The sequence below is a fragment of the Hyla sarda genome, chromosome 2 (genome assembly GCF_029499605.1).
Source record: "Hyla sarda isolate aHylSar1 chromosome 2, aHylSar1.hap1, whole genome shotgun sequence".
Classification (NCBI taxonomy): domain Eukaryota; kingdom Metazoa; phylum Chordata; class Amphibia; order Anura; family Hylidae; genus Hyla; species Hyla sarda.
Genome location: NC_079190.1, coordinates 305,210,570 through 305,233,528, shown reverse-complemented (window position 1 = coordinate 305,233,528; position 22,959 = coordinate 305,210,570). Strand labels below are relative to the sequence as shown.

General features: G+C 45.6%; 1 protein-coding gene across 1 annotated transcript in view; it reads left to right on the top strand.

Moving 5' to 3' along the window:
- Positions 1-22,959, top strand: part of TNNI1 (troponin I1, slow skeletal type) — an 84,802-nt gene that overhangs the window by 22,359 nt on the left and 39,484 nt on the right. The window contains exons 3-4 of the mRNA XM_056560146.1: positions 10,807-10,938; positions 11,835-11,924. Of these exons, the coding sequence (XP_056416121.1) occupies positions 10,807-10,938; positions 11,835-11,924 (222 nt within the window). The remainder of the gene's footprint in view (positions 1-10,806; positions 10,939-11,834; positions 11,925-22,959) is intronic.

The following is a 22,959-nucleotide window of genomic DNA, read 5'->3' as shown; positions in this document are numbered from 1 at the left end:
ATGGGGGATGATTTGGCACAGAGGGGATGATTTGGCATGGGGATGAGGGAATGAATTGACATAGGGGGATGATTTGGCACAGGGGGCAATGATTTGGCACAGGGGGGATAATTTGGCACAGGTGGGGAAGATTTGGCAGGGCGGATGATTTGGCACAGGGGCGGATGATTTGGCACAGGGGGGGATGATTTGGCACAGGGGGGGATGATTTGGTATAAGGGGTGTGTTGGGGATGCTACAGGGGGTGTTCAGCAGGGGCCAAGGCCCTGAGCCACTTACTGGAGTATTGGCTGTACCCCCCTGATGGCGGCACTGTAGGTAGGGAGGCACATAAGCCTGGTTGTCCCCTATTGGGAGTGTTTTGTCCACTATTGGGAGTGTTTTTCCCCCTATACGGAGTGTTTTTTCCACTAGTGGGAGTGTTTTGTCCCCTATTTTCCCCTATTGGGTATGTCCCCTATTCGGAGGGTGCAAATACATTAAGTCCTATGGGACTCTGCCGGGGAATTAAAAACTGTCCGCTATTGGGAGATGTCCACTAAAGGAGATTTCACTGTACCTATAAAATCTATTGCTGTGAATTTTGATTTTAGCAGGTATTTGCAATGGGTGTGGCTAAAAAACCCAGACTCAATAATGAGAGGTGTCAACATATTTTACGGCATATAGTATATTTTAAAGGGGTACTCCAAAAATCTTAATTCTTCCAGTATACTGCAGAGGAATTTTTTTTTCTTTTAGAATTTATTTTCTGTCTAACCACAGTGCTCTCTGCTGACACCTCTATCCATGTCAGGAACTGTCCAGAGCAGGATAGGTTTACTATTGGGATTTTCTCCTACTATGAACAGTTCCTGACATGAACAGAGGTGTCAGCAGAGAGCACTGTGGTCAGACAAAATAAATTCATATAGAAAAGAACTTCCTCTGCAGCATACAGCAACTGATAAGTACTGGAATGATTTAAGGGGTTATCCACCATAAGGTGATTTTAGTACGTACCTGGCAGACAGTAATGGACATGCTTAGGAAGGATCTACGCTTGTCTTGGAGCTAAATGGCTATGTCATGAGATTACCATAACACTGTGGCTAGCTTTTTGTGAACTTGTATTTCCTGTTTGACTTATGTTTTTTTTTTTACTACAAATCCCACAATGCCATTTTCCTCCTTCTCACACATCAGCCACCCCACCCATTGAAACAAAAGACCTGTGGTTTTCAATCAGGGTGCCTACAGCTGTTGCATTAGTTGCAGATTGATCCCTCTGCCCATTGAAGCAGAAATGCTCCCTGTCATCAGCTGACTAGTCAGTCAGGTCTCGGCCGCATTGCAAGCTGGGAAAAATAAGAGACAACAGTCATTTTGTATGCTGGTAAAAATATATAGTGGGGTAAAAATCACAGAAGAATTGTGAGAAGACCGTCACACACAGGTACAGACACTATATTATGAACTACACTAACTTCAAAGCCCAAATATATACCAAAGACCAAATACAGGACAGCAGAAAACCCCCCACATGGCATACTATTTTGGAAACTACACCCCTCAAAGCACGTAACAAGGGGTCCGCTGAGCCTTAACACCCACCAGGTGTTTGACGACTTTTTGTTAAATTTGGATGTGTAAATGAATTTTTTCTTTTTTTTTTAAACTAAAATGCTGGTTTTCCCCCAAATTTTACTTTTTTACAAGGGTTAATAGCAGAAAATACCCCCCAAAATTTGAAACCCCATCTTTTCTGAGTATGGAGGTACCCCATAAGCTGACTTGAAGTGCACTACGGGCAAACTACAAAATATATTTCTTTGGAAAAAGGACATACCTCATATCTGGGCATAAAACGGATCTCCGGGTGCACACTGGTCACAGAGGAACAGGAGGGCAGTCAGGGGCCTTGAGCTTCTGCCTATGGAGCCAGAACAGTGGTTTAGTGGTTTCATGGGGTTAAAATTTGGAATGTACTCTGGATTTGGTACATTGGGGTCAAATTATGGAAAATTTAAATGAAAAGGGAAAATTTTGTATTGCATGGAAGTGTGATACTCCCTAGAGCAGTTTTTAATGCAGAGGCCCGGATGATCAGGGCAAGTGTCACATTGATAGGTTGTGTCCTTCCATATCCCCCTCCTGTTACACACTCTGCATTTTTTCTGGGATCATCCCTTCTTTCCAGTGTGGGGGACTTCACCTGGAAAGTGTTGGCCTGGGACAATCCTGGCACCTATAACTTCAGTTCCTTGGGAACTCTGGCCTGCTCTTTCCCGGTCAGCAAAGATCAGTACCTTTAGGATGACTTCTTGGAACTGAAGGTATGTCCCTGTGTTGCCAGCGTTCTGGTACAGTACAAAAGAGTTGTACATGGCAACCTGTACCAAGTAGACCGCAACTTTCTTGTACCATACCCGTGTTTTCCGCATGGCGTTATATGGCTTCAGGATTTGATCGGAAAGATCAACTCCCCCCATATACTGATTGTAGTCCAGAATACAATCAGGCTTGAGGACCGTTGTTGTGGTACCTCGCACAGGGACAGGTGAGCTGCCGTTACCATGAATTGTGGTCAGCATAAGGACATCCCTCTTATCCTTATACTTGACCAGCAACAGGTTTTCATGGGTAAGGGCACGGGACTCACCCTTGGGCATAGGTGTCTGAACAAAATTTAGAGGGAGGCCTCTCTGATTCTTCCGCACGGTCCCACAAGCGGACGTCGATCTGGCGGCAAGGGATGTGAAGAGAGGGATGCTGGTATAAAAGTTGTCCACGTACACGTGGTAACCCTAATCCAGCAATGGGTACATAAGGTCCCAAACGATTTTCCCGCTAACACCCAGAGTGGGGGAAAAATCTGGGGGTTCAATACGGGAATCTCGTCCCTCATAGACCCTAAACTTGAGAGTGTACCCGGAAGTACTCTCACAAAGTTTATATAGCTTCACGCCATATCGCCCCCGCTTCGAGGGAATATATTGGCGGAAGATGAGTCTCCCCTTATAACTGATGAGAGACTCATCTACAGAGAGCTCCCTAAGCGGTACATAGGCCTCCAAAAATTTGGCCCCAAAGTGATCGATGACCGGCCTCACATTGTAAAGCCGGTCATAGGTGGGATCACTTCAGGGTGGACATGCCTCATTATCTGCATAATGCAGGCATTTCCGAATGGCCTCGAACCGCTTCCGTGCCATGGCCATACTGTACAGCGGGGTCTGGTATAGGACGTCCCCGCTCCAGTACTGCCTGACACTTGGCTTTTTGACCAGGCCCATGTGCAGCACGAGGCCCTAAAATGTCCTCATTTCGGCTGCACTGATGGCGTACCATTCATTGGACCTGGCCAAAAAAGTATTAGGGTGGTGGGCGAGGAACTGCCTGTCGCACAGATTCGTCTGCTCCACCATGTGATTGACCAGGCCGTCAGTGAAAAAATAACTGAAAAAGTCAAATTCAGTGAACCCAGCCATGTCAATCTGGATTCCGGCGTCGCCAACAAACTCCGGAATCCGTGGCTGATAACTCTCTGGGGGTCTCCAGACAGGTTCATCGGAAGGGGGGTAAAATCGCCTGGTCGGTATGACTCCTAGTACGAGCGGCATCACCACTGGCACTAGTGCCAGCCACTGGAGCACTTTCATGGGGGGTGCGTGGCCTCGCCTGGTGGCGTATCCGCCGCAGTGCAGGGGGCTCATCATCACTGCTAGATGATGAGGAGGACGATGAAGATCACAGGAATGTTGGATCTTCATCGTCCTCACTGACAGATTCAGAGTTGGAGGCAAGAAAAGTGTATGCCTCCGCTACCGAAAATGCCCGGCGAGCCATCGCCTTTTTCTATGGTGGATGTATGTAGTGTATATAGAAATCACCACTATATGAAATCACCATTATATGAACAAAAATAAAAAGATGCGGCCAAAACAAAATGGGGGGGGGGGGCAAATGCAGCGCCCTGAACCCCTAATAGGGCCCGGGTCAAGCTGAAAAATCTCCGGCAGACCCTTGGGGACCTATTAGGGGGGGGGATTTTTTTTTTTACTGTTTTACACTATTTTCTCCTACCTTTCCCTGGGGAGTTTTCTGTCCCTGCTCTATGGGGGATCATCGGTCCTGAGGGGGCTCCAATCTTCACAGGGGGGGGGGTCCCTGGCACCTTCGAGCAGCTTTGCCCACTGACTGAACTCAGCTAACTGGCAGAGCTGCAAGAAGATGCAGTTAACCCCTCCCCGCCGGCTGCTATTGGCTGGACCATCGTCCAGCCAATAGCAGCGCTCCTGGGGGGGTGACGAAATTGCCACCTCCCCATAGATACAGTGGGTGATAGGGGGTGTATTGTACACCACCGATCACCTTATATCTTCGGGTCAGCGGGTCACACGTGACCCGTATGACCCGAATCGCGGCAGATCGTTAGTGTGAATTCACCAACGATCTGCCGCGATCGCCAACATGGGGGGGTCTGATGACCCCCTGGGCATTTGCGCGGGATGCCTGCTGAACGATATTCCCAAAATTCCCACAGGCGTATGGGCGTATGGATACGCCCTGGGTCCTTAAGTACCAGGATGTCAAGGCGTATCCATACACCCTAGGTCCTTAACCCCTTAACGACGCAGGACGTATATTTACGTCCTGCGCCGGCTCCCGCGATATGAAGCGGGATCGCGCCGCGATCCCGCATGATATCGCGTTGGTCCCGGCGCTAATCAACGGCCGGGACCCGCGGCTAATACCACACATCGCCGATCGCGGCGATGTGCGGTATTAACTCTTTAGAAGCGGCGGTCAAAGCTGACCGCCGCTTCTAAAGTGAAAGTGAAAGTGACCCGGCTGCTCAGTCGGGCTGTTCGGGACCGCCGCGGTGAAATCGCGGCGTCCCGAACAGCTGATCGGACACCGGGAGGGCTCTTACCTGCCTCCTCGGTGTCCGATCGACGAATGACTGCTCCGTGCCTGAGATCCAGGCAGGAGCAGTCAAGCGCCGATAATGCTGATCACAGGCGTGTTAATACACGCCAGTGATCAGCATAGGAGATCAGTGTGTGCAGTGTTATAGGTCCCTATGGGACCTATAACACTGCAAAAAAAAGTAAAAAAAAAGTGTTAATAAAGGTCATTTAACCCCTTCCCTAATAAAAGTTTGAATCACCCCCCTTTTCCCATAAAAAAAAAAAAACAGTGTAAAAAAAAAAAAAAAAAAACATATGTGGTATCGCCGCGTGCGTAAATGTCCGAACTATAAAAATATATAATTAATTAAGCCGTACGGCCAATGGGGTACGCGCAAAAAAATTCCAAAGTCCAAAAAAGCGTATTTTGGTCACTTTTTATAACATTAAAAAATGAATAAAAAGTGATCAAAAAGTCCGATCAAAACAAAAATCATACCGATAAAAACTTCAGATCACGGCGCAAAAAATGAGCCCTCATACCGCCCCGTACGTGGAAAAATAAAAAGTTATAGGGGTCAGAAGATGACATTTTTAAACGTATAAATTTTCCTGCATGTAGTTATGATTTTTTCCAGAAGTGCGACAAAATCAAACCTATATAAGTAGGGTATCATTTTAACCGTATGGACCTACAGAATAATGATAAGGTGTAATTTTTACCGAAATATGCACTGCGTAGAAACGGAAGCCCCCAAAAGTTACAAAATGGCGTATTTTTTTCGATTTTGTCGCACAATGATTTTTTTTCCCGTTTCGCCGTGCATTTTTGGGTAAAATGACTAATGTCACTGCAAAGTAGAATTGGCGACGCAAAAAATAAGCCATAATATGGATTTTTAGGTGGAAAATTGAAAGGGTTATGATTTTTAAAAGGTAAGGAGGAAAAAACGAAAGTGCAAAAACGGAAAAACCCAGAGTCCTTAAGGGGTTAAGTGGTTAAAGGGGTATTCCAGGAAAAAACTTTTTTTTAATAAATCAACTGGCTCCAGAAAGTTAAACAGATTTGTAAATTACTTCCATTAAAAAATCTTAATCCTTTCAGTACTTATGAGCTTCTGAAGTTAAGGTTGTTCTTTTTTGTCTAAATGCTCTCTGATGACACACGTCTCAGGAACCGCCCAGTTTAGAAGCAAATCCCCATGGTAAACCTCTTCTAAACTGGGCAGTTCCCGAGACACGTGTCATCAGAGAGCACTTAGACAGAAAAGAACAACCTTAACTTCAGAAGCTCATAAGTACTGAAAGGATTAAAAAATTTTAATAGAAGTAATTTACAAATCTGTTTAACTTTCTGGAGCCAGTTGATATATAAAAAAAAGTTTTTTCCTGGATAACCCCCTTAAGTAGGAGCATGGAGTCATTGCATTCACGTCCAAAGCTGAGCCTGACGCTACATTTCGGTAAGGATCCCCTTAATCATGCACTCAGACTGACAGCTGGGGCTGACTTAAATACCTGTTACAACATACCTTGGTATATAAGAGGTTAATTTAAAACTTACTTTACGCTATTATTATTATGATTATTTTACAAATATACCAAAAGATGGGTAAAAGGCATTACAAAAAGATACAAACTCTGTAAAAAGACTTTAATATTACAAAGCTCATTTAATCCCTTGGCTCCACTATGTCTAATTCGTTTATCAAGTAAACCTCCTTCTGCAGTAAACGGCATCTATTCATGTCCTCGTTCACACTGACAGGTACCTCTTCCAAAATTAACCATCTTAGATCGGTTACATTATGCTTACACTTAGCGAAGTGACATGCTACTGAGGTTTCACCATGCTTTGTGTCCGCTGTGCAATACAGAATTTTATACATACTTTTATGTTCCGCAAATCGAGTTTTAATCATTCTACTAGTCTGCCCGATGTAAGCTTTACCGCACGAGCATTTAAGCATATAGATTACATTACGGCTCAAACATGTATGAAAACCTCTTAGTTTTATTTTTGCCCCTTTCATGGGGTTATACACATGATCACCTTTCAAGGTCACATTAGAATTAATGTAACTTAAACATGGAAACTTTCTTATTTTTCGTGAAGCTATAAATGTTTATACATGAACATAGGGTTCTCGCTGAACAAATGACCGTATTTGGAATCAATTATGGATAAAGCTGAACAAACAGCTAAAATACCAGTCCTCAAGGTATAAATAGGTATAAATAAAGAAGAAAGAGATAGACCGTAATAGATGATCCAGGTATAAGTAATAAAAGTATTTATTGGATACTATATATATTAATAGCTACTGTTCGCTGTCCCTGCAGGGCCCTTGCATGGCCCTGCGTTTCAAGGCCACAGGCCTTTTCCTCATTAGGAATATAGGACCTATATTTCTACTGAGGAAAAGGCCCGTGGCCTTGAAACGCATCTCGAATCACATCCATCACTTGCATCTATCCATATTTATCCATCTTGTAATCCAGCATAATGCAGAACTTTGCTCGCAACTGCTGGAAGTCCCCAGTTTCGGGACCACCACTACTGCTACCCCGTGCGCGCATTTAGCGCCTAATTCACACGAGGGACGCCGCTCATGCTCTCACAGCTGCTGCCACTTCATAGCCACACTACCGCTATCTCCACACGCCACCCACAGACCCTCGGCACACCTGTTGGGCCGGTGCCATCCGTGCCAGCCGCGGACGTCTGGAGGAGGAGACCTATAGCGCTGCCAAACCACTGGAGACCGATACCAGTCATTGCCGGAGGCTGACACCTCCGTGCCATACCGCAGAGCTGGCTGTCAGAACGATCCCAGGAGTAGTGGTGCTGTGCAGCGGACCCTGTGCTTTCACTGCTACTGTGTCACCAACGCACATAAAGACTGTACTTCCAATACTGGAAATGTTGTATCACAAAACTGCTACCCTTGATTAAGATTGACAGTTTATTGAAGTGCTGATCATATATTCTACAACCGTCATTATCCATTCAGACTATACAGAGATGCTAACATCGCATATAGCTATTTGAGTGCTATTGAGAGACATTTAATACCAAGGACTTTTTAATAAGGACTACCTATTCCAACTATTTATTCACCATTATAGATGCAAGTTGCTGATTTTATCATTTTATTTGTCTTACTTATTATCTATACCATCGCTACATTTTACCTTGTTCTATGTCCCATGCAAGGGCCCTGCAGGAACAGCGAACAGTAGCTATTAATATATATAGTATCCAATAAATACTTTTATTACTAATACCTGGATCATCTATTACTGTCTATCTCTTTCTTCTTTATTTATACCTATTTATACCTTGAGGACTGGTATTTTAGCTGTTTGTTCAGCTTTATCCATAATCAATTCAATAGACCTTTGGGTGAAGGTAACACCAGTTAACCTCGGGTATTTATTCTACTGAGTGAGCTACACTCATTTTTACATATTTATCCTTTATATTCGGAATCAATTGTTAATAATTTCCAATATTTATTTACAGTACATTTTATCAACCTAGAGTGTCTATCATAAGTTGAAATGTACGTAGTTTGGTTATCTATGCGTTTTCCTTTTTTACCTTCTTTCTTTATCAAGGTTTCCCTTGTTTTACTCTTTATTTCTTTTACTGTTTTTCCAGCTAATTTTTAGTAAAACCTCTATCTTTAAATTTATATACATCAATTGTTCTTTACTTTTTTGATATGCCGACTCTGTGTTACATATTCTCTTTGCCTTTATAAATTGACTCTTTGGTAGTCCTTTAAATGTCATGGAGATTTGAAAACTACTTTTATTGAGCATGTGGTTTCTATTTGTTGGCTTTGAGTAAAGACTCGTTTCGAATCATCACTGTTTTTTTTTATTTCTACGTCCAAATATTGTATTACTGTTTTATCATAATTTAATGTAAATTTTATGGTGTCATGCTTACTATTTAATGTGGACACAAAATTAAGTAGAGAATCTTCATCTCCTGTCCATAGCATGAACACGTCTTCAACGTAGCAAAGCCATGTAAGCAACGTGTCCATACCCATTTCACCATAGACCACCGTTTCTTCATATAGTGCCATAAAGGCATTTGCTCAATTTGGTTCTAATCTAGATAGAAAATCCCTGTATCTTTAAGACACAGGGAGGCAATAGATAAAAAAACGGGACCTGTGGGTAATCAGTGTAAGCATAATGTAATGGATCTGAGATGTTTAATTTCGGAAGAGGTACCTGTCAGTGTGAACGAGGACATGAATAGATGGCGTTTACTGCAGAGGGAGGTTTACTGTATAAATGAACTAGACACGGTGGAGCCGAAGGTATTAAATGAGCTTTGTAATTTTAAAGTCTTTAGAGTTTCTAAGGCCTTTTACTCATGTTTTGGCATATTTGTAAAATAATCATAATAAAAGTAGCGTTATTAACCTCTTATATACCAAGGTATGTTGTAACAGGTATTCAAGTCATCCCTAGCTGTTAGTCTGAGGGCGTGATTAAGGGGATCGTCCCCAAAATGTAGCGTCAGGCTCACCTACGGATGTGGATGCAGTGGCTCCGTGCTCCTACTTAATGGAATATATGCTATATAGCTGGAAAAATGGGAAAAAAAAGAAATAAACAAAAAACGTCTGAAACAGGTCTGTGAATTCCTCTTTTCAATTCATTTATTGTCGCATCCTCTGTATATCAAGTACGGTAAGGGTTGCATTATCCAGAGCAAGGTGGAGCTCTGTAGATAGAAAAAGTATCTCTATCAAGCTGTTTAAAAGTATATAGCCGTGTATATCTTCAAAATAGAGAAAAACTAACAACAAAATGTTCTTTAACTATAGAATTAGTAAAAATGTAAAAAAAGTGTTGTCCTTTTAACCCCTTAAAGGGGTACTCTGGTCCTAAGACTTCTTATCCCCTATCCAAATGATAGGGGATAAGATGTCTGAATGCGTGGGTCCCGCGGCTGGGGATACCCGCAATCTGGCATGCAGCACCCACCTGTGAGAGCTGCACACAGCGCTGCAGCCTCCGAGTCTGCCGGGTCACGTCTAAGGGGTCGGAGTATGGTGACATCACAACTCCGCTCCCATGTTGACGTCACGATACTCCAGCCCCGTAGTCGTGACCCAGCAGACTCTGAGGCTGCAGCATTGCGTGCAGCTCCCGCAGGTGGCTGCTGCATGCCAGATTGCGGGGTTCCCCAGTGGAGGGAACCCCACGATCAGACATCTTATCCCTTATCCTTTGGATAGGGGATAAGATGTCTTAGAGCCGGAGAACCCCTTTAAGGACCAAGCTCCTTTTCACCTTAAGGACTAGGACAATTTTTTGTTTTTTGCTATTTAATTTTTTCCACCTCCCCTTCTAAAAATCATAATGCTTTCAATTTTGCACCTAAACACCCATATAAGGGCTTGTTTCTTGCGCCACCAATTGTACTTTGTAATTACATCAATCATTTAATAACAAAATCTATCGCAACCCCCCCCCCCCCCCCAAAAAAAAAAAAAAAATGTTGTATATATATATATATATACATATATTTGTGGGGTGAAATTGAAAAATAAAATGCCATGTTGTAATTTTGGGGGCTTCTGTTTCTACACATACAGTTTCATACAGTTACAAGGATATATTTATATAGGTTTTATTTTATTTTACTACTTTAAATCTTCTGACCCCTATAACTTTTTTTTTCTGCATATGGGGCTATATGAGGGCTCATCTTTTGTGCCGTGGTCTGTAGTTTTTATCGGTAGCATTTTTATTTTGATGGGACCTTTTGATCACTTTTGTTAACTATGACGGACTCCTTTTCATTTCATTCTTGTGAACTATTTATGTTATTATGTATGTTGCATCCTTTGAGAAAAATATATTTTGTTCTTCATCTCCACAGAGTTTAATGCTTGCTAAGGCAAAGGAGGCATGGGATCAAGAGCATGTAAACACTCAGGAAGAAAAGCAGAGATACCTAAGTGAGAGAGTGCCCCATAGCAACACACATGGTTTAGGACTGGCAGTATTACAGGTGTTTTTTTTTTTTATATATATATATATATATATATATAAATAACTTTTTGCATGGTTTGATGGTTCTCCCTTCACATATAGTGATGTTAAATTGTTAACATATGTAATTTTATCTAGATTGGTTTGGTTCGGCAGCTGTTCAGTAGTGTTGCTCGCGAATATTCGCAATTCAAATTTTATTCGCGAATATCGCATATTCGCGAATTCGCGAATATTCGCGAACATAGCGCTATATATTCGTAATTACGAATATTCGTTTTTTTTTTATTTTATTTTATTTTTTTTCACAGTACACATCACAGTGATCATCCCTCTCTGCTTCCAGCTTATGTGGTGTAAGAAGGCTCTAATACTACTGTGTGAGACTGGTGCGCGACTTTTCGCATATGCGAAAATTTGCATATGATAAGTTTCGCATATGCGCATTTTCGCGTGTGTTAATTTTGTGTATACAAATTTTCGCGCACGTGAATATTCGCATATGCGTATATTCGCATATGCGAAAATAAAACGAGAACATTACGAATATGCGAATATTCGCGAATATGACGAATATTCGTCCATATATTCGCGAATATTCGCGAATTCGAATATGGCCTATGCCGCTCAACACTACTGTTCAGCACTGTGTCCCCTTCAAAGTTGCTGTACAGCCTCATTCACTTAAATGCAGGGATATAATGTGAAAGGGATCCAGCACTAAACTAGCATTAATGTAGCACCTTAAATCTTTGAAGGGGGTTCCTGGCAGTTGGACCCCATAAGGCATAACGTGACAACCTGTCTTATTAATTTACCATTCCTTTATGTGATGGGAAAACCATTGTATAAGGCAAGTATGGTTATATTAATTTTCAGTTACAAAGTTTTTCAAGTAGAATATTCTTTTTACAGGAGTTGTGCCGTGAACTTCATGAAAAGGTTGGAATCGTTGATGAGGAAAGATATGACATTGAAGCAAAGGTTCTTCATAATACAAGAGAGGTAATCTAATTTTGTATTAAAATAATTGCTTAAAGCAGATAGTTTATATACCAGCAGAAGCAATCGTATACATTTTATATTCATTATATAATATTATTTTATATTCAATAATTCGAAGAAGTATATAAAATGTCTATAGAACCCAAGATACTGTATTACCAATATAATGAATGTAAGAAATGGACATTAGGAGGAACGTGTTTTTGGCAATGCTTCCTAGTACCCAGGAATTTCTTTCACTTGGATACATTTTTACATAGCCACCGCCAGAAGGAACCCCACATTACTTTTTTATTTCATATTAGGCTGCTTTCACACTATGATTATTCATCTGTTATTAACCCCTTAAGGACCGGTGGGTTTTCCGTTTTTGCGTTTTCGTTTTTCGCTCCTTGCATTTAAAAAATCATAACTCTTTCAATTTTGCAGCTAAAAATCCATATTATGGCTTATTTTTTGCGCCACCAATTATACTTTGTAATGATGTCAGTCATTGTGCCCAAAAATCTACGATGAAATGGAAAAAAAAATCATTGTGAGACAAAATTGAAAAAAAAACGCCATTTTGTAACTTTTGGGGGCTTCCGTTTCTACGTAGTACATTTTTCGGTAAAAATGACACCTGATATTTATTCTGTAGGTCCATAAAGTTAAAATGATACCCTACTTATATAGGTTTGATTTTGTCGTACTTCTGGAAAAAATCATAACTTCATGCAGGAAAATGTATACATTTAAAATTGTCCTCTTCTGATCCCTATAACTTTTTTATTTTTCCGTTTATGGGGCGGTATGAGGGCTCATTTTTTGCGCCGTGATCTGAAGTTTTTAACGGTACCATTTTTGCATTGATAGGACTTATTGATCGCTTTTTATTCATTTTTTCATGATATAAAAAGTGACCAAAAATGCACTATTTTTGACTTTGGAATTTTTTTGCGCACACGCCATTGACCGTGCGGTTTAATTAACAATATATTTTTATAACTCGGACATTTCCGCACGCGGCAATACCATATATGTTTATTTTTATTTACACTGTGTTTTTTTTATGGGAAAAGGGGGTGATTCAAACTTTTAATAGGGAAGGGGTTAAATGATGTTTATTCACTTTTTTTTTTAAGTGTTATAGGTCCCATAGGGACCTATAACACTGCACACACTGATCTATTACATTGATCACTGGTTTCTCATAAGAAACCAGTGATCGATTATTCTGCCGCATGACTGCTCATGCCTGGATCTCAGGCACTGAGCAGTCATTCGGCGATCGGACAGCGGGGAGGCCAGTAGGGGCCCTCCCGCTGTCCTGTAAGCTGTTCGGGATGCCGCGATTTCGCCGCGGCTATCCCGAACAACCCACTGAGCTAGCCGGCATGCTTTCGGTTTCACTTTAGATGCGGCGTTCAACTTTGAACGCCGCGTCTAAAGGGTTAATAGCGCGCGGCACAGCCGTGGCCCCGCGTTATAGATCGGGAGTGGACACATGACGTTCCAGTACGTCATGTGTCCTTAAGGGGTTAAACATCAGTTTTTCTGTATTGTATAATTAAGAAATGGATGTATAATAACGGATGCCCGTCACACACCTCCTTGGTCTTCCGTGTTCTCAGTCCCGGCGTGCATGCCCCTGCTGGAGCTATTACATTTAAAGGGCCAGTACGCCCTTAATTAGTGAATTCACCTGCACCTTCTCTTATAAGTATCTGGTCCTCCCATAAATCCTTGTCGGATATTTGTTACCCTAGTGCCCTGAGTTAAAGTTTCTGTGTTCAATTGTTCCTGTTTATCCGTGTATCTGTTCCTTTGTTCCATGACCATACCCTGCTACTATGCCGCCTGACTAGACTATCAGCTATCCTGACCACGTCTTGTCTGAATCCTTCCTTACCATTATTCATCCAGCAACCTGTGGACAGGTCATGCCAAGGGTAGTGACCTGGGTGCCACCTGCCGCAGCAAGACCATCCCGCTTTGCGGCGGGCTCTGGTGAAAACCAGCGGCACCTTAGACTCCGCTCCCTGGCATGGCTCACGTCATCATCCACACAGGCCCAGAGGATCCACCACCTGCCGTGACCCTTACAGTAAGATCCGGCCATGGATCCCGCTGGGGTGCCTCTGCCAGATGTTTTGGATCTTTTGACAATCATGGCTCAACAGATGCAGCAGTTAGTTCATCAAGCGCAACAACTGAATTAACTTTCTGCTATGGTGCAACAGCTTCTTGCTGCTCAGCACCCTGTGCCTGAGTCTCCCCCTGTGTCAGCTATTTCTCCCCCTGTGCCTGACTGGCTCCTGTGTTCCAACCTCCACCTCTACAATCTTCTTTGCCTCCTGCTGAAGAGGCTATGCAGGTGGATCGCTTTCGCCTAATGTATCAGAATTTGTGCCTATATTGTGCCAGTCCGTAGCACTTTCTCAAAGACTGTTCTATACATCCTTTGCGTCCACGAAAATGCTTGCATCTTGGATGAGTAAGAGTGGCTTCCCTAGATGGGAATATTACCTCTCCTTGTTTCACCATCCCAGTACAGGTCTTTTCTCCTGCCAAGAAGTCTTTCAATGCTTCTGCATTTTTAGACTCTGGTTCCGCTGGCGACTTCATTGGTATCTCCCTGGTTCAGAAACTTCACCTTCCAGTGACTCGTCTTGCCAAGCCATTGTACATTTCCTCTGTTAATGGATAAAATCTGAACTGTAAGGTGCTATACCACACTGAACCTCTCATCCTGCAAGTAAGAGATTTGCATAAGGAAAAAATTGAGTTCTATTTGCTGACACATTGTACATCAGAGCTTCTTCTAGGTCTTCCTTGGCTTCAACGTCATTATCCTCAACTAGACTGGAATTCTGGTGAAATCACATGCTGGGGACAGTTTTGACAAAATCATTGTCTTGTACCCATCCAGTCTAAAACTCTTTCACCTCCTCCTAGGCCTGCTAACAAAAACTTCAGAGCATACGCTCTTTCCAGGTCCTCCAATGTTGCAGGTTTGAATTCCACGCCAATGCATAATATTCCTCCAGAGTGATTGTTTCCTGTAGCTCCTGTCTATCTTCAACAAGTTCCACCTGGAAAATCTTTTGTGCCTGCTAAACTGAGACGTAAAGTCTTTGTCACGATGCCGGCTGGCAGGAGGTGGATCCTCTGTGCCAGAGAGGGATTGGCGTGGACCGTGCTAGTGGACCGGTTCTAAGTCACTACTGGTTTTCACCAGAGCCCGCCGCAAAGCGGGATGGTCTTGCTGCGGCGGTAGTGACCAGGTCGTATCCACTAGCAACGGCTCAACCTCTCTGGCTGCTGAAGATAGGCGCGGTACAAGGGAGTAAACAGAAGCAAGGTCGGACGTAGCAGAAGGTCGGGGCAGGCAGCAAGGATCGTAGTCAGGGGCAACGGCAGGAGGTCAGGAACACGGGCTAGGAACAAACAAGGGAACGCTTTCACTAGGCACAATGGCAACAAGATCCGGCAAGGGAGTGCAGGGGAAGTGAGGTATAAGTAGGGAGTGCACAGGTGGAAACTAATCAAGGTAATTGGAAGATTGGACCAGGCACCATCATTGGTGCACTGGCCCTTTAAATCGCAGAGACCCGGCGCGCGCGCGCCCTAGGGAGCGGGGCCGCGCCCGCCGGGACAGGACCGACGGAGAGCGAGTCAGGTACGGGGGCCGGGGTGCGCATCGCGAGCGGGCGCCACCCGCATCGCGAATCGCATCCCGGCTGGAGGCGGTACCGCAGCGCACCCGGTCAGGAGATCTGACCGGGGCGCTGCAGCAACGAGGATGAGGCGAGCGCTCCGGGGAGGAACGGGGACCCGGAGCGCTCGGCGTAACAGTACCCCCCCCCTTGGGTCTCCCCCTCTTCTTGGGTCCAAAGAACCTGAGGAACAAAAACTCAATTCTTTCGTGATGAGGTCCGATGCACATTAGGAGGGGTTCCGTGCGGTAACGCACGGCACAGTCCAAACTTTCATTGTTAACACAATTGATGTAGAGGGGTCTGGCGAGACTGGTCACAGGGATGTTGAACCTGTTGATAAGAGAGGCCAAAAAAAAATTTCCTGCAGATCCGGAATCCAAGAAGGCCATAGTAGAGAAGGAGAAGGTAGAGGCAGATATCCGCACAGGCACAGTAAGGCGTGGAGAAGCAGAGTTGACATCAAGAACTGTGTCACCTTTGTGCGGAGTCAGCGTACGTCTTTCCAGGCGGGGAGGACGGATAGGACAATCCTTCAGGAAGTGTTCGGTACCGGCATAGTACAGGCAAAGATTCTCCATGCGGCGTCGTGTCCTCTCTTGAGGTGTCAAGCGAGACCGGTCAACTTGCATAGCCTCCACGGCGGGAGGCACAGGAACGGTTTGCAGAGGACCAGAGGAGAGAGGAGCCGGGGAGAAAAAACGCCTCGTGCGAACAAAGTCCATATCCAGGCGGAGCTCCAGACGCCATCCGGAAAAACGCATGTCAATGCGAGTGGCAAGATGAATGAGTTCATGTAGGTTAGCAGGAGTTTCTCGTGCGGCCAGAACATCTTTAATGTTGCTGGATATGCCTTTTTTAAAGGTCGCGCAGAGAGCCTCACTATTCCAGGACAACTCGGAAGCAAGAGCACGGAACTGAATGGCGTACTCGCCAACGGAAGAAACACCCTGGGCCAGGTTCAGCAGGGCAGTCTCGGCAGAAGAAGCTCGGGCAGGCTCCTCGAAGACACCACGGACCTCAGCGAAGAAGGACTGGACTGTGGCTGTGGCAGGATCATTGCGGTCCCAGAGTGGTGTGGCCCCAGACAAGGCCTTTCCAGAAAGGAGACCACGGCAGAGTCTAGAGTCCTCATCAAATTTGTCCGGCAGGGACAAGCAGGGGTTAGGAGCGGCCGGTTGCTGCGGAGGAGTTGCAGGAGCCGGCGGAGGAGATGGTTGTTGCAGCTGCTGTGTCTGTGACTGAAGTTGCTGTATCTGCGGCAGCAGCTGCTGTATCTGTGACTGAAGTTGCAGTGTCACGGTGGTCAAGTATGCCAGCTGGTGATTTCGTTGGGCAATCTGTCGGGCTTGCTGGGCGACCAGTCGGGCTTGCTGGGCGACCAGCGTGGGGAGGTCGGCGACAACTGGCAGAGGAACTTCAGCGGAATCCATGGCCGGATCTACTGTCACGATGCCGGCTGGCAGGAGGTGGATCCTCTGTGCCAGAGAGGGATTGGCGTGGACCGTGCTAGTGGACCGGTTCTAAGTCACTACTGGTTTTCACCAGAGCCCGCCGCAAAGCGGGATGGTCTTGCTGCGGCGGTAGTGACCAGGTCGTATCCACTAGCAACGGCTCAACCTCTCTGGCTGCTGAAGATAGGCGCGGTACAAGGGAGTAAACAGAAGCAAGGTCGGACGTAGCAGAAGGTCGGGGCAGGCAGCAAGGATCGTAGTCAGGGGCAACGGCAGGAGGTCAGGAACACGGGCTAGGAACAAACAAGGGAACGCTTTCACTAGGCACAATGGCAACAAGATCCGGCAAGGGAGTGCAGGGGAAGTGAGGTATAAGTAGGGAGTGCACAGGTGGAAACTAATCAAGGTAATTGGAAGATTGGACCAGGCACCATCATTGGTGCACTGGCCCTTTAAATCGCAGAGACCCGGCGCGCGCGCGCCCTAGGGAGCGGGGCCGCGCCCGCCGGGACAGGACCGACGGAGAGCGAGTCAGGTACGGGGGCCGGGGTGCGCATCGCGAGCGGGCGCCACCCGCATCGCGAATCGCATCCCGGCTGGAGGCGGTACCGCAGCGCACCCGGTCAGGAGATCTGACCGGGGCGCTGCAGCAACGAGGATGAGGCGAGCGCTCCGGGGAGGAACGGGGACCCGGAGCGCTCGGCGTAACAGTCTTGAATTGGGAACATTCTTCTTTACTGCCTGGTCCCCCTGGTAAATGAAAGACTTTTCTACTTATCTCCCGGCATTACTGGTGGGGGCACCTTGAATGCGATGTCACAGATTTTGTCCATTCCTGCGTCACCTGTGCCCATGACAAAACTCTTCTACAGAAACCTGCGGGTCTCTTACAGTCTTTGCCCACTCCAGAAATCCCCTGTCTTGTTCCCGCTGCTGGCAGGGCTGGGATTGGCATTGCAGGACGTGCCCGCATGCGAATTCCAGCCAGTCACTCACCTCCCTGGTCTTCCGTGTTCTCAGTCCCGGCGTGCGTGCCGGATCCCGGATAGCTCAGTGCAGACGTCATGTGTTGGAGCCATCTCTCTGGCTTAGATAATATGTGTGAGCGTGGGCTACAGGTGAAGGCTACAGCTCTCCGCCCCCAATCACTGGGGTTGTCATGGGGACAGAGCTGCCAGCTGCAGCATCCCGGTTATCAGCGAGGAGGAGGGGCGGGAGCGCAAGGTTCAGCCACAAACCACTTATGTAGCGCACATAGGCCGTCTCCCTGCAGTGTAGAGAGGAGAGCCATATGTACATCACAGCTGAACTTTCTAATTTATTACTATTCTCTTATGTTTGGCGTCACCTTAGTATTGTATAAAGCCCCATAACCTCCTATATATATGCTGCAGATATGGTACTGCTCTGCCCTGTGCGTAGGGTGACCACGTGTCCTGGATCGCCCGGGTCAATCCCGCATTTGCACTTGTGAAAGTAAGTGTCCCTGAATGGCAGTTAGGAAATGTGGTCACCCTACTCATCTCCTCCGTGTGGAGAGAAGCTGAAAAATTGCAGAGGCTGCCAGGGCTGCTGACCAAAATGAAATGGACTTTTTGGCAAGCCTGCTACTTCCAAAATTCTAATTGATTTTGAAGGTTCCTTAAACTGCTGCTGTACTCAGGCTACTACTGTTTCCTCCACTAAGCCACTATGACCTGTTCTACTGGTTACAGCCAGGTCTACGCATAGACAACCCATGCAAGTCAGCATCACCAGTCCAGGAACCACATAATTTAATTTTTATTTTAATTTCAAAATGAATTTCCCTTTGGAGCAGACACTGACAGCGATGATGGAAGAAGGAGGGATGGTGGAGACTTCCCATGTTGATGGCAACAGTACAAATGTTCTCCTTGAGGGGGAGGAATTGGATGAGGAGGTAACATAGTAACATAGTTCATAAGGTTGAAAAAAAGACCAGAGTCCATCAAGTTTCACCTATATCCCTAATGAGTCCCTACTGAGTTGATCCAGAGGAAGGCAAAAAACCCTCATACTAGAGGTATAAATTCCTTCCCGACTCCAAATATGGCAGTCAGAATAAATCTCTGGATCAACGTTCTGTCCCTATAAATCTAGTATCCATAACCAGTGACGAGGAGGATTTTGAGATGGACTCTATGCAAGGACCTTAATCAAGACAAAACGGATAAGGAAGAGCATTGACCAACCTTGGTAGTATGGGACAGAGGTGAAACAAACTGGGCCCTCAAAAAAAGGGGGCAAGGATGGCTAAGTGTATGCTTTCCTGCGTGCACAATAACAAGCATATTGTGAGCTTGAAGGGAAGAGAAAAGTACTGGATAGCCACACCCTTAGACTCTCATTATAATCCAAAATGGGGGAATTTTTCGCACCTTCTGAGAAGGAAGTTAAAGGGGTATTCCAGGCAAAAACATCTTATCCCCTATCAAAAGGGGCCTGCCGCTGGGACCCCCGCAATCTCCCTGCAGCACCCGCATTCTATGCAGGTCTTCGTCTCCAGTTTCGGAAATCTTCGGGTTACCGGGACTGGAGACGTGGCATAATGCCACGCCCTCCCCAGCTTTTCATACAAGAGCTATTTCTTTTTCAGTCTTTAGTCTTCATTATAGAACACCAATTCTGTTACTACTCCCAAAAAAGGGATAATTTTTGGCAGGCAGGGATAAAGCCACAGCATCTTCCTGTGTCTCTGTGTGCATTTTAACGCTGACAGGCATCTACTGGAAACTAGTGTTGCTCACGAATATTCGCAATTCGAATATTATTCGCGAATATCGCATATTCGCGAATTCGCGAATTTCGCGAATATAGCGCTATATATTCGTAATTACGAATATTCGTTTTTTTTTGTTTTTTTTTCACAGTACACATCACAGTGATCATCCCTCTCTGCTTCCAGCTTGTGTGGTGGAAAGAAGGCTCTAATACTACTGTGTGAGACTGGCGCGCGAAAATTCGCATATGCGTAAATTAGCATATGCGAAAATTAGCACATGCGAATTTTCACATATGCGAATTTTCGCGTATGTTAATTTTGTATATGCTAATATGCACATATGATAGTTTTCGCATACGCGAATGTTCGCATATGCGAAAATAAAACGGGAATATAACGAATATGCGAATATTCGCGAATATATGACGAATATTCGTCCATATATTCGCGAATATTCGCGAATTCGAATATGGCCTATGCCGCTCAACACTACTGGAAACCAGGGATACTTTATGCCGCTTTATTTTGGTGTGAATAAGCTTAAAAAATGAGCGAATAGTTACCATGGGTTACCGCATGCCGCCATAACTGAGCCTTAAAATCACTTTGAAACTACTTTTAAATACACTCTTAACAGTGTTAGACAGGGGTTTAGAGCTGTTAGGCAGTGTTTTACTTCATTGCCGGTTCAACTCGAATGGAGCCGAACTGAACTCGCGATTTTCCAAAAGTTTGGCGAGTCTGGCGAACGAAACTTTTCAAAAGTTTGCTCAACCTGTGTGTGACAGTGGTTCTTCTGTGATTTTTCCCCCAATATGTTTAACAGCATAAAGTAACTCAGATCTCGGGTTTTCCCAGGTTGCAGTGCGGTGAGACATGACATCTCAGTCAGTTGTGCAAAGGGAGCCTGTCCTGCTTCAATGGGTGGAGTGAGCGCTGATGGGAAAGAGATAAATTTTCAACAGCTGGAGGCACCCTGGTTAGAAAACACTGGTCTTTTGAATGAAATGCAGCTCATTTGTGATTCAACATATCCCACACTTCAAACAAGGAAGCGTGGGATATGTAGTTTAAGAGACCGAACTCCAACAGAATACACATTTCACAAAAAGATAGCCACAGTATTATGTAATCTCACAACATAGCCATTTAGCCCTAAGACAAGCGCAGATACTTCCTAAGCATGCCCATTACTGTCTGCTAGGCACGTACTAAAATCACCTTATGGTAGATAACCCCTATAAATTTGACACCTCTGAATACTCCTGCACACAGAGCACAAATCAGGTTGTCACATCAACAGCCTGTTACTATATAGTGACAGGAACCTGAAATAATTAGTCCCCTGTTGATAAAAAGCCACTAGTATCCATCAACACTGAGTGCATCTGTTACATACTGCGCCCCAGCCGCAAGCTCCATCCGGGAGCGCAGTGTCCCCGACCGCCAGCGGGGCCATGATTCGCATCGCGGGACACGTCCGCATGCGAACCCCAGCCCATCATTCACCTAGTTCTGCTCCTGCAACTTCCTCACTCTCTCAGCTCCGGCGCAGACGTCACCGATCCTTAGTGCGCACGCGCCGAAGCTTTGAGATTTAAAGGGCCAGTATGCCCATAATTAGTAACCTGATAGCACATTATAAGTTGTTGCACCTCCCACACCCCCGTGCCAGATCTTCAGTGCCCTTTGCCTGAGAAAGCCAGACCTTCCAGCTAGGTTTTTTGACTATGAACCTTTGCCGCCTGCCTTGAACTTCTGCTACGTTTGACTACCCTACAGCCTTCTCCTTCTGTACCTTGCTTTGCCCAGTAACCTGTGTGGTCGAGCCATGTTGGGGGTAGCGACAGGGGAGAACCACTAAATGCTGCATGATGCTACAAAATTTTGCTCCACGCATGGGGGTTAGAGGGAGGTTAGCCTTATTCGCTGATGCCATGTGTTCTCAGCCAGTAAGTGGCTGGTGCTGATTTAGACCAGAGAACACAGGGCACCAGCTAATAAGGAATATTTAAACCTGTTTGGGACAGACCTCACGTCCTGGTACTTAAGGACGGAGAGCCCCCATGTCGGCGATCACCGCAAATCGGCGGTCAATTCAGACCAACTATTTGCGGCAAATCCGGGCCAATAGGGTCACTGGTGACCCGATCAACCCGAAAATAAGAATGATCGGAGCGGTCATAGACAGCTTCGACCATGCTAAAGGATAGGAGCGAGGTGGCAGTGACCAATGGCAGTTGGGTGTGGGGAGGGGTTAAAGTTCATTTCCCCCGCTCTGCCCCCCGATCGAAGATTGAGGGGAACACAAGCAGCGAGGGGTGAGCATGGCCGGCTTACGGGACCAGTGGCAGTGGGGGCGTCATCGGAGCAGCGGCGGCGGCAGGAGGAGTGCGGCCGGAAAGTGCGGCGGTAGAGGAGGCTGCAGTGAAGATCACCAGTAAGTGATCTTCACTGTGGCCTTCTAAAAGTTGCAAAACTCCAACTCCCAGCCTTTGGCTGTCTGGGCATGCTGGGAGCTGTAGTTTTGCAACATCTGGAGGGCCACTGTGTAGTGGTCTCTAAACTGTGGTCCTCCAGATGTTGCAAAACTACAACTTTCAGCATGCACTGACTGTCTGGGCATGCTGGGAGTTGTAATTTTGCAGCATCTGAAGTGGCACAGTTTGGAGACCACTATATAGTGGTCTCCAAACTGTAGCCCTCCAGATGTTACAAAACTACATTTCCCAGCATGCCCATACAGTCAGGGATGCTAGGCATGTAGTTCTGCAATATCTGGCCCTTCATATGCTGCAGAACTACAACTCCCAGCATGCCTGGACAGTCTGGGCATGCTTGGAGTTTTAGTTTTGCAACATCTGGAGGGCTACAGTTTGGAGACCGCTACTTAGGAGTCTCCAAACTGTTCTTCCCCAGTTGTTGCATTACTACAACTCCTAGCATGCCCAGACTGTCCAGGCATGCTGGGAGTTCTAGTTCTGCAACATCTGAAGGGCCAGATATTGCAGAACTACACACCCAGCATCCCTTACTCTGGGCATGCTGGGAGTTGTAGTTTTGCAACAGTTGGAGGCACACTGGTAGGGAAACACTGAGCTAGAGTCTGTTTCCTAACTCAATGATTCCGACCTGTGTGC